The 12,271-nt window shown below is 50.0% G+C and overlaps 1 protein-coding gene across 3 annotated transcripts in view; it reads right to left on the minus strand.

Annotated features, from left to right (window-relative positions):
• Positions 1 to 42: 42 nt before the first annotated feature.
• Positions 43 to 12,271, minus strand: part of Hoxd3 (homeobox D3) — a 35,976-nt gene continuing 23,747 nt past the window's right edge. Inside the window, exons 1-3 of one of the 3 annotated variants that reach the window (XM_028762970.1) lie at positions 11,463 to 11,760; positions 3,779 to 4,403; positions 405 to 2,002 (exon numbers count right to left, since the gene is read on the minus strand). In XM_028762970.1, coding sequence (XP_028618803.1) covers positions 1,245 to 2,002; positions 3,779 to 4,319 — 1,299 coding nt within the window. In that variant the 5' untranslated portion in view covers positions 4,320 to 4,403; positions 11,463 to 11,760 and the 3' untranslated portion in view covers positions 405 to 1,244. Of the gene's footprint in view, positions 2,003 to 3,778; positions 4,404 to 8,519; positions 8,608 to 11,462; positions 11,761 to 12,271 lie in introns of those variants that run through there. The other 2 variants (XM_028762969.1, XM_028762968.1) reach the window with 2 other exon arrangements.

The raw sequence follows: 12,271 nt of genomic DNA on the forward strand, positions 1-12,271 counted from the left end.
TTCACAGCTTAATCTTTCCTGCTTCTCTTATGCTTTTTCTTTGATTGTCAGGGTTTTTCTCAAAGTAATTTTTATTATCTAACGCAGAAAAATCACACACACACACACACACAACCCCCTCCCCCCCCGTGTGATGATCATGAATAGGAAGAAATGGTAGAAAGATCCGTGCAGGTGCTGCTCTGGCAAAGCCCTATAGAAGGTATCGAGGTTTGCATTCTCTAGTTACTGCCACCCAATTTTAAGAGCTTAAATGCAATCAAGTATTTCTCTATTTTGTGCAATAGATTCCGAATAAATAAAATATTTTTCAGAGGGTCCTTTCCCCCAACCCTGGATCATACAGCGGGATAAAGACAGAGTGATCTGTTTGCAGATGTGTGTGATTAACACAGATACACTTCCAACTGAAAAAATGTTTTATTCTAAATGTTTGTTCAAATAGTACCAGACAATTTGAAATCAATAAGCTGTGTCGAGCGGTGAGGGCTTCGGCTGTTGAGAAACGACTAGCGTGAGCCGTGCTATGCCACCAGGCTGCCTGACTCTACCCATGAAGGACCATTTGTGATCTCAATCGTTTACATCAACTACAGACACCAGCCACGGTTACAACTGTTCAATCTATTCTCTCAACTAGTTCAGACCAAGGAGACTAAAGAGGTGAAATGTGGCCCCCCCCAAGGCCTGGGAGCGAGTACCTAGGCCCGGCTGCAGAATTCTACAAATATACACATAAATACATTAAGACGAGGATAAATAATCAGGGAAACGAAATTACTCGCTTCAAATAATAAATACAGATTGTTTAGTCCGATGCAATCTTTACAGGAGGGGAAGGAGCATTATAAATTAAGGTCTCTGAAACTAAGCTAGACAGAAGGCCCAGGCCCGGGGTTCTCCAGACTCTAGTCCCTCTTCAGAACACGTCACAGATGGGTCTAGGACTTACCTTAGGGACACCATTACCAGATTAGAGTCCCTCGGTCCGCAGTTTATGGCACTGTCAGGTTTACAGGGGAGGATCCTTGCGGCTGATTTATGGCGAGTCACCCAAAGGAGGACGCGCCTGGAGGGGAGGCCCAGTCGCGTCAGCCCCGGCCGCTGGAAGCCCGAACCTCGTGAGGCATCCGCCAGGCCAGATCAGGGAGAGGGGTTCCCCTAAACTGCCCCTCGGTCCCCGCCCCACCACCACCCCTGCCACCAAAACCAGAGAGGTAATTGCGCCTGGCCCGCGGCAACCGCTACAGATGTGTCAGTTTGGGGGCCTCGGGCAGGCGTCCCTGAGACGAGTGGTGAGCCGAGAGATCTGTGTAGGTGGGATGAGGGTCGCACGGTCCGTGGTGATGGTTGCCAGGGATTTGCGCGGCGCAGCTGTAGTCCACGCTGGCCGAAGACGGGTGCGAGAGGTGGCCCAGATTGAAGACCGGCCCGGACGCGGGCGCCATGGAATCGACGAAGTTGCCACCCACGTACACCGGGCTGCCCTGCAGGTTGGCGCTGGCGAAGCCGCCGCCGTTGCTCGCCATGGGATGGGGCTCGAACTCGGGCGCCGCGTAACGCTTCTGCTGCGGCAGGCAGCTGCTGAGCGGCGCCGTGTAGGCGGCCAGGCCGTACATATTGGGCTGCGATTTGGCGAAAGCGGGCGGCGAGGGGGCGTCGTAGGCCAAGCCGGGAACCGGCGGCAGCTGGCCGGAGTAAGCCACGTGGCCCGCCGCTCCTCCAAGAGGTGGGCTGCGCTCAGGGGACTGGCCGGCCGGAGAATGCAGGATGCCCTTGGCCTTCTGGTCCTTCTTGTACTTCATGCGACGGTTCTGGAACCAGATCTTGATCTGGCGCTCGGTGAGGTTCAGCAGGTTGGCCATCTCCACGCGGCGCGGCCGGCACAGGTAGCGGTTGAAGTGGAACTCCTTCTCCAGCTCCACCAGCTGAGCGCTCGTGTACGCCGTGCGCACCCTCTTGGATGCCGGGCCCGGTGGGCTCTTGTCCTCGCAGTTCTCTCCTGGGCAAGGAGGGAGATAGAGAGGGTGCTGAGCCAGGAGTAAGGAACCCCAGAACAGAAAGAGGTGCTTCTCTGTCACTGCGTTCCTCTCAATCTCACCTCCATCCCTGTCTAGAGCAGGGTGGGGTCTTGTGAGAGGTGAAAGTCTGAGGGAGCACTCATCCCACACACCTCTGGGCCTATCTGTCCGTCACACCTGTAACCTCTCTGCCTTTACTCTTCCCTCTCTCTCCTCTCCATCCTAGCCCATCCGTTCATTCTAACCCAAAGGCCATAGAAGACATTACTGTGGGGCTAAAAGCAGCTGTGCGACTCTTCCACCAAAAGAGCCAGACTTCTTTGAACATCCCACCCAACCTCTGCTGCTTGGGGCTGGGGACTAAGATGGGGATCTGAGGCAGCTCCCGCCTGTCTTGTTTGTTTACAGGTCAAACACTCCAAAGAGCAAAGAAGGAAGTAGGGGTTCTTGGCACCCCCACTCAAGCCAGGTGCACCTAAAGTCAGGGAGGTGACGACAATACCCTCCCCAAAGATACTGCCCTGGAGTTTTAGGGGATCCCAAGGCCAGCATGAAAGCATGTTGCATATGGCAATGCTAGGAGAAGCAGCCTCAGCACTGGCTTCACCTCCTCTGCCACCCCTGAGCTGCTTGTCCACTCCTTCACTGGGAAGACAAATGGATTTCTCCTGGGAGGGAGGGCCTGTGTCTCAGCTAAGGAGGGAGGGGCAGAGGAGGGAGCTTGCAGGCAGGAAGACACTTTCCCTTAGGAGCACCAGCCCAGGGAGCATCAGGGAGAACAGAGACCTGATAACAAATCATATCCCAGGCTTCAGACTAGCCCTGGACCTGGAAAATAATCCCTACCAAGAACACAAAGCTAGACATTTTCAAGAAGCAGCAGCCTGAGCAACCAGCAGGCATCAGTCTCTCACCATGCCCACTTTCTTTCAAACTCGGAATGGACCACAAGAAGTCTTTCTCAGCTCTGGAGTGTCCCTTTCAAGGGCAAGAAAGGGACAGCTGCTCTAGTTTCTAATTATTTTCTCCCCCTAGAACATGCCATTCCGTGTTAGAGTTTCACTAGAGTGGGCTGAGTCTCATGGGTATGCCGTGATGGCCTTGAAGCCATACCAGTTACATCCAAGTGTACCACTCTGCAGTTCTGTGGATCTGGGAGCAGTGAGGATGTTACTTTGTATCTCTTTGAAAGAGTTCTTTGGAAAGTTAAATGAAATAAATGGATAATGTTTATAACTTATTTGGGCATGGGTCTTTTTCTTCTGTTTTAGGTGTTGTTTGTCTCTACTTGGGTTTCTATTTTTCAAAAGGTCTCTTAAAGGTTTCTGGGAACTCACTTCCCAGACTCTCCTTGAACTCAATACACTCCTGTCTCAGGCTTGAGTGGTGGGATTATGGGTATAAGATGCTACCTGAACCTATCTTCACATTTGAAGGGCTATTGGGTAGAAGAGGAGGCTGAGTTATGACCAGCAGCCTGGGGAGGCAGATAATATGTCAGTATAAGGAAGGACTTTCTATTAACAAGTATGGGACCAGTCCAGCACTGGACCAAGCAATAAAAGAGTACCCTATCTCTGCAAGGCTATGTACCCAATCAAAGTCACTAAAAACCAATGGGCATTTCTACACAAATGGGAGTTTGGATACATTGTTCCTAAGGTTGCCCTTTTAGCTTTGAGTCCCTTGGTTCCTAAAAGGGTCTTGGGGTCCATCTGAAGGGATGTGGTCCAGGGATGGCCTGCTTATAGAGCTACCTGAAGTGGCACAGCTGTTCTTCTGCTTCGAGTTCTGTCGGGATTCTTTCATCCAGGGGAAGATCTGCTTGCTGATGGTGGATGAAGAGCTAGAAGCATTGGGCCCACTCTTGGTCTTCTTGGAAGGCACTCCGCTTCCAGGATTGGTGGGTGAGGATGGGGGCAAGGTGGGTGGTGGAGGAGGAGGTTGTGGTGGCTGTTGCTCTGAGTTCAGACCTGGAGGTTGGTTGCTACCACCCCCACCCTGGCTGTTCCCAGTGCCAGGCCTCATGCAGCTACCATTGAGTTCAGCTCCTTTGTGGGCTGGGGCTCGGAGAGGTGCCGAGCTCTGGATGGAGCAGGCAGAACTTGGGTAATCACTGTCCAGGGAGTTGGTGGCAGCAGGGGGTGGGTAGGGCTGATGAGGAGTGCTGTAGCCATATGCATCAGCAGCTTTGCTGTATCCATAGCCTCCAAAGAGTCCTGGGTTCTCATAGTATGCAGCCTTCTGCATGGTGCACTCAGGAAGCTCCAGGGCCTGCTGACCCTGCTCAAATAACATTGACTACCACTGTCTCCTTATTCACCAAGGCCAGGGTCTGCTGAATCTTGAGAGAGCTGGGCCAGCTCCCAGGCTCCAGGTAACCTGCCAAGAAGAAAAGTGAAAGATCCTAGAGGGACTGTCATTGGCAAGACCAATCAAGATAGAAGGCCTAGAGCATGCTCTCAGCTTCCCATTCATTCACCTTGAAGGGGAAGGATAGGCAAAGTTCTGGACTGGGGGTTTTATGGGGCTCAATTTATAGAAACTCTTGAAAAAGTTGGAAATTTTCTCCTAAATGTAAGAAAAGACCTTTCCTTCTCCTGAGCTCAACTTTAACCTAAGGAAGGAGCTCCTTCCAACCCATGATTCTCTTGGAGTGCTGTCTTTCTCCAAGATTGTCAACAGAGATTTTGAGACTGCTCAGGAAACCATTTGTGACTGGCTGATTCTTTCCCTAAACTATGAGCTCCTAAAAGAGAGGGATTATGTTTTATTCATCTACATACTGTTAGCATTAAGCACAGTGCCCTGCATGTAGTAAGTGCAATAAATGGTTATTGACTAGCTGGGTGAATGGGTCACCATCAGTGTTTGGATAATCCTGGGGTTTGGTTTTGCTTGGTGCTGGAAATCAACCTCAGGGCTTGGTGTGTGCTATGTGGGGTCTCATATCCCCCCAAACCAGTGTTTTGGTAGATGAAAGAAAAAGTCCCACTGCACACCCAGAATTCCCGGAGCTTCCTTCAAAAGTATCTTTTCTCAAAAATGGTGTGATCTTGTCTCAAAATCACACCATCTTTTTTGAAGACCCAGACAGTCCACTTGGATGGCAGGGTGAGAATCCACACACTTAGTTCTCTGGGTCAGCAATATGAAATCTATGGTGTAAAAAATTAGGCAGTAAAAAGCAAAGAAGACTCAAAGACTCCCAGACTTACTTTGAAGAAAAAAAAGTTATTTCACCACACTTTTCCACACCCCTTACTTTGTCCTCTTCCTACTTTTAGAAGGGTGTCCCTGAAAATGGGTCATCTAGATTTTGAAATGTTTGTTGTGTGACTAAATGGTGAGTACTGTCATAACTTTATGATTTTCCTTTGGATCTTTACATAAACAGATATTGTTATTGACCTCTGCTCTGGATCTTCCATTCTGCCCCACCTCCCATCCAACCTATAACCAATGAGAGAAGTTCTCATGACATGATGAATGGACCCAGAATGAGAAGGATGGGGGGAATAGGAAAAATTCTTCCCCTTTTGTATGCCCCGACTCTTCATGGGGGATGCTTTTCCCACCCTTTCTGAAAGATTCCTGAGGAGTTAATGTATAACTAATATCATTCAATCACTTTTGTCTGTTTGATAAAGAAAACTCACTGGTCAGCTTTCTGGTTTTAATTCTTGATCTCATCTTTCAGACAAGGTTTCTTTCCAAAAACTCTCCCTGGCTTCCATCATTATGAGAGAACCTATCATGTAACTTCTGGCAAATCAGATTTAAACACAGAAACCAAAATACTTCTACAGTAATTTCCCCAGAAAGCCCAATTAACTTCAAAAACTCTCCAAATTAGCCTTTGTTTGGCAGTATTGTCCCCCCACCTTTTTTTTTTTAGGAATATAAGTAAATATGTCATTTATCTTGATGAGAGATGGGCCCTTCCCAGTAGGTTACAGTGATACATAAATGTGTGCAGTTAAGATATCTACCTAACAAATTTAGACTAATTCATCTGATTAGTTTTCAATAACAATCTCTGACTGCTAGAGTTACCAAACAGCAAATGGACAGTTAAGTCCTCATTCATGACTCACATTTATATGTTTGCCCCAGGTCAAAGAACCTGGCATGCTGGCTTGCTAAATTCTAGGGCTTTTCAGGGATCATGCTTACTTCTGGATGTCTAAATGGTCACATCAGACTTCTGAGACCACCAGAATTTGCTGCTGCTTTGTCATTCCTTGACAACTGTGGAAGCAAAACATCCCGTCCTACCTCTTTGTTGACCAAGTTTGTCTTGGAAGGTGGACCAGTCACATTAAACTAGATTCTTGAGGAACTAAGCAAGCCTGTGGGACAAATGTCTTTGCATATTACTTTTGCTCTGTGGCATGTCCCTAGAAAACCCTCTCTATAAAAAAAGACTCAGAAGTACAGCTAGAGCATGCAACCAGAGTCATCTCCTGCCTGTTTACACTGTCTTAAGGAATTTCCAGACCTACTTTATGGCCTAATGTCCATTTCTCTACAAGCAAAGGTAGCAACTGTGTTGTTCTCTTTGGGGGAGGGAAGAAAACTGTTCGCAGCACCCACAAGACAGAGCCCTAAAGAAGCCCCTCTTCCAAAGCATGGTGACCTGAGAATATTGTTACAAAACTGAAAAAAAACCAGTTTATTTCTTTCCAGAAATCCCTACTCCTTGTGAACTCTGCTTGAACCTAAAAAGCAGGGCTGGGTCATAAATCATCTGGACAATGGTCAACTGTTCAGTGGCTCATCTTTTCGATCACCCCCCCCCCAGGCTTTCTTTTCTCACCCTTTGGTACCTTTGCTCATTTGAGCACCAAGACCCAGATGCTTGGGGGGGGGGCAGGGGAGGGGCCGTTTGGCCACACTTCTTACTTTGGTCCTCTCCCTCCTCCTCTTCCTTCTCCTCTTCCTCCTCTTCCTCCTCCTCCTCTTCCTCCTCCCATCCACCCCCCACCCTCACTCCAGCCCGAGGAATGGGACTGTGAAGCCACTCAGTCCCCTGGAGCACCCCGGACCTCTTAGGGAAGAGTCTCCAAACAAACAGGCTAGTCGTTTTCCAAAGTCCCTGGAAGTTACCCAACTCAATTTGGAGGCCTAAAGGCAAGCCCAAGACAGGGCCAAATGGTTTCCAACCGGAAGGAAGGCCAGACACCCTCTCAGAGCTCCTACCACTTATTCTCCAGCCATGCTGGCCCGCCCAGCTGGCCTAGCCTCAGAAGCACTGGAGTCCTGATACTTGCTCACTGCACTTAATTCTGCCCAGATCAATACCTAATATGATACCGAATAAATAAAAGGCGCTCACAGCGGCCAGGGGACAGGGTTATTAAGCAGCTGGAGCTCTCTCGGTGCATATCAATGCACCTGTCATTGTGGTTTGTAACAAAATTTATGACTGTGACCACGGCAGCAGTAAACGCTTCAGTAAGGAATGAAAAGAAAAACACTTCCCAAGGCCCGGCACTTTTCAGAAGTGGAAAGCAGGCTCCGCGTAGGAGGCAGCACAGCAAAAGAATCCCCTACTCCGCACTTTTCCCCGTTTACACACTCTGCGTGAGAGCTGCGGGATTATATAAAGTGGCCGGCGCCAGCCTGGCCTAGTAGCAGCTGTGCTCGGCAGCCCGAGTTGGAAAGAGAGGATCGCAAGCCCGGCGGAGGACCACAGACCTGCTGCCCGCCTGGTCTGGGACTCTAGGAGACTCGATGGATGCCAGGCGTTCGCTCGCCCGCCCGCGGCGTCTGCGGGAAGGCCGCCGGAGAGGGAGGCTTGGGCTGGGAGGGAGGCCACAGCCTTTGGCTGTGTCTAGCGCTGCTGTGGTTGTGAATAGCGGACCACCACCGTCAGTCGGTGCCAGTCTTGAGTGTCAGAAGTGGGAGGTGATGGGACACTGCTTGGGTCAGTTTCTCTTGAAAATCGTGGAAGTTTAAATTGATCTAACCTCCACTCCCTATTTTGCCTAACCCGGGTCTTCCAATAATAACCCACGGATCTCATCCTGGAGGCCACGACTTTTACTGGGCACTCTTGTTAATTCAGTGAAACGGAGCGATGACACTCTTTGCCCTGGTGGCTTTGCCACTTCTGGGAAACCAGTCTTCAGCGGGTTTGCTGAGAAGAGAATTGACTGCTCACTTCTCCCGACCCCTCTGCCTGAGCCTCTTCTGCCCTTTGGGAAGCCCAGGACGCCCATTCTAAATCACTCCTGTTTAGGTCGGATAACTCAGTACTGTAACATACCCTGCATTTAAGACAGCGGACGCACTCTATTAAAGCGCCATAAATTTGAAGGCCGATGATCGGTTCTCATGTAACAGGCGGCAGTTCACACTGAGGTGATCCACTTCAAAGCCACCCTTTGTTTTACGTCTTGATGTATGAATCCTGGGATGGCTACCTTGAGTTGAAGGGTAGGGGGCATGAAAATGTAGCGCAGATTATTTGTTTATTTAAATCACCCCACTCACCACAATTTTGCATGTGTATTTTCTCGAATTTTATATCTAACTCTTTTTTTTGTAGGCTCTTCCGTTTTCTTGGGTATTCTGTGGAAGCAGATCTGGAACAAAATGGAAAACTCAGTAACGGCCGGTTCTGGCTTACAAACATACCAGGAGAGCCTTTACCCCCTTTAAGGGTGTCATAATCAATGTGACTATTGTATGTGGTGCCTGCAGCTATTCCAGACGCTTTGGCCCCAACAGAATGAAGACACAGTTGGATCCAGGGGAGCTTGAGGGCAAAAATCTTTGGCTGAGTGGGGGAGGGGAGAGAGAACCTGGTCATGAGGAAAGGACCAGGGGGTGAGCCAAGTGGGTCAGCCCTCTCAGAGAAGCCCTGAAAGAAGGTGGGAGGAAGCTTACAGGTTAGGGGAACAGGAAAGGAGGGTAGATTCGTAGGCGCACCTGGGTGGATGTTACTGGAGCTGCCCCCTCAGGGCCGGAGTAAACCGGGAGTTAGGCGCTAGCTATATCCTGATTTGGACGTTATATCTCTGACTCAACTAGCTTTTCTGGATGTGTTAGAGAATACTCACACCATTATGGGCCTGGGCCGCTCAGTTCTAGGTCGGGACTAGGCCATAAACCGCCTAAGAAAGCAACAACCTTCCCTATCTCCAACCCCAAACTACGACCAAGCCAAACTGCCCGCCACTGAGGCGGCTCAGCATGCGCTGGCCTCCGGTCAGGTGGAAGGAGGGAGACTCAGTCTCTCTCTTGCATCTGCCCTGTGCAATTTGTCGACTCAGTAGTTTGCAAACACTAAACTGTGCCCGGGAAAACCCCACACAAAGCATTCAGGGCGCTTCTAAAGACTAGAGAGCATAGCCATAAGCCTTTGAAGTGACCTTTGGCTCATGCTGCAATAACTCACCCCTTAATGAACACCCAACGGAAGCGCCTCAGAGAGATCCCAGCCCGGTAGGACTCCTAACTTCCAGCCCTGACTTCAGCTTCCCAGACGACCTGGACTGGGGAAGGATCCTCATTTATCTGCTTTATACACTCCAACCCTCTTGGTTGGGCCCACGAGGGTGACAGTGTAGGTGCAGGGGTTATCAGAATGCTCAGACCGGTGGCCTCAGTCCCCAGACTGTTTTATATAATACAGTCGCTTGGACAGACATCAGCCTTCGCAGCTTTATCACTTTTATTTATGTTTTTAGAAGGGCTTCTTTAGAAGTAGGATCACCCCCTGAGAAGAAGAGCCTCGCGGTCCCAACGCATGTAGCTAAATTTTGTTTTCCAGGCTCTGAGGAACCCGGTAAGTTCGTGCCTGGGCTTTCTATGGTGAGGGGTGCTCTCTGAGCTCTGGGTACAGGGGTCTTGGGAAGTAGAAATGGGAAAGGATCCCAAGTTAGTTAGTTGGGTCACAAGCAAAACATCCTTCCCCCACCCCCAGAACTCTCTTCTGCGTTTCCTCCCCTGCCTTGCTTCAAGCCACGCAGCACTGGCCTAATTTTTGGCTTTTGGGTTCTCCCACTCATGGTCTGAACTGGGCTGGCTTCGTCCTGCCTGAGTTTCAACACTTTTCACAGCCAGAAACTTCAGAAGCAGAAGGGAGTCTTGTCCGATAGCTGACGGGAGAAGATCTGACCCCAGACATACCCCTATACCCCACCCACCACCAGTACTCAGGGAAAACTCTTCAGGATAGGGCCAGGGTAGAGCCTTGGTGGGGATTATTGAAAATTTCGGGGGAAGTTGTAAGTGAATGTTCCATGGGGCCAAATGAAATGCTGCTTGCAGTAATTGGATTCAGCTGACTAAGCTGGCAGGCTTGCAGCTCCGAGGCAATGAGCAAAGAAAAATGTCCACCGACTTCAAATTCTGATGGAGCCTAGTGCAACTGATTGACAAAACAACTTTTCCTGCTCCCTTTGATGGTTAGGACCTTGGAACTCAGTTCTCTTCCCACAGGAGACTGTCCCAACTTAAATTTAGACAGTGCTTCTGGCTTTGGGGTTCCGTCTCTGGGGTAGTCCAGTACAATATGGTCCACTTCTGCTCACAGGGCCACTCACTGGTGCCTTGGTTGGGGGAAAGACCTGTGATATTTGTCTTCTACACTTCTAGCCTGAAGCCACGAGGAACAAGTCAACAAAGGATATGAGGAATGCAGGAACCAATATGATTTAGCCTTCACCACGTAGGGTTATTTGGAGGGAAGGATCCAGAAACACTAAACCTGTTCATCATTGTAACAGCTAAAGCCAATGCTGATGAGACCCTGGAGAACCCTCTTAAACTCCTCAGGGTAGTTTTTTTTGGGGGGGTGTCTTTAATTCAGAGAGGTTTTAACTCCTATGGGGGAACATAGGAAGCCAAAAGCAAGAGTTAAAGGCTGAGTGTGTGGAGGTGGCTTCCAGAACAATACAGGGAGCTGGCTGGCCACACAGTTTATTTTAAATATGGATAAATCAACCCTCCTGCACCCAGCCCAGCAGCCCAAGACACAGAATTAATATGATGTTCCATCTTACTTTGGCAGTGACAGTGTAAAAAAAAAGTCTCTTTTTTATTCATTCCATTTTCAGCCCATTCTCATAACTACACATTTACCCTCAAAATACTAACTCCAGCCCCTAGTCCGCTTAACAAACCTATTCCTCAAACTGCTACAAGCCCCCACCCCACCCCCCAAAGCTGCCGGCCACCCTCCAAGCCTGGTAAGGTAGTGTCCTCTTAACCTTTTGTAGGCGGGGAATGTCCCCATAAAAGCGCACCTCGTTCCGATTAATCACCGTCCTCGATGTATATGTAGAAGTGTATGTAGGTCTGCGGGCTGCCTCACCAATTGGCAATAATCAAGATCACAGATTACACAAAATAAATCATATTTAGTATCCCGCTCAGGGCAGCAAACAGCCCTGTGCCCAAAGATTTCCATTTTGTCATGCAATTGCTTACCTGGATCCCAATTTATCATAAACCTGGTGTCCTCGGTCTCAGAGTGGGCGCCAGTGGGGGGCAGAGCTAGCCTTCCCCCTTTGTCTGCAGACAACAGTGTCCCAACCCTGGTCTTGCGCGCTTGCAGACTCGGCCATATACCAGAGCACACGGAATTCCCGGTAGAACGGAACCAGGCTGAGGTTCAACTACCAATAAACGCTGGAGGAACGACTTCGTAGTCCCCAAGCTAGCTTCGCTTGCGCTGTTCGCCAGTCCGTCCACCCGCCCGCCGGTCGGCTCCCAGGCCCAGAGCGGCGGCCACTGGCTCCCCCACCCACTCCTGGGTTCCTGCCCAGCCCTCCCAGGCCCCCCAGAGCTTGGGGTTTGTTTTGCTTTCGGACCGTGGTCCTTTCTGAATTTGGAGAGAGAGCCCCGGAAACCCCCTCATAGTCGGGAAATACAGACGCTGCCTTCAAATGCAAGCATATTTGTTCACGTGACCCCGAGGGAAGATTGTACTGATTGAGGCTGAAACTTTCACGCCATCCAGCCCAAGAGCTCAGCCAGGCCTGGGGGCTGGGAGGAGGGGCGCAGGAAGCTTGGGACCCAGGCGCTTCCCCCGGAGCAGACACTGGTGGGTAAAAAAAGGAAAGGCTCTGTCCTCGCAGCTTGGGATCAGTGCAGCCACAGCCTGGCCCAATGCGGTGGGATGGAGACTTGAGAATCTCTCCGGGCAAAGACCTCTGACCCCGACCCAGCCTTCTGCTAGACCAACCAGTGGATTAGACATTTTAAAGGTTGCCTCTTAAAAGCCTTTCCGGAACAGG

This window comes from Grammomys surdaster, unplaced genomic scaffold (genome assembly GCF_004785775.1).
Source record: "Grammomys surdaster isolate TR1022 unplaced genomic scaffold, NIH_TR_1.0 136, whole genome shotgun sequence".
Classification (NCBI taxonomy): domain Eukaryota; kingdom Metazoa; phylum Chordata; class Mammalia; order Rodentia; family Muridae; genus Grammomys; species Grammomys surdaster.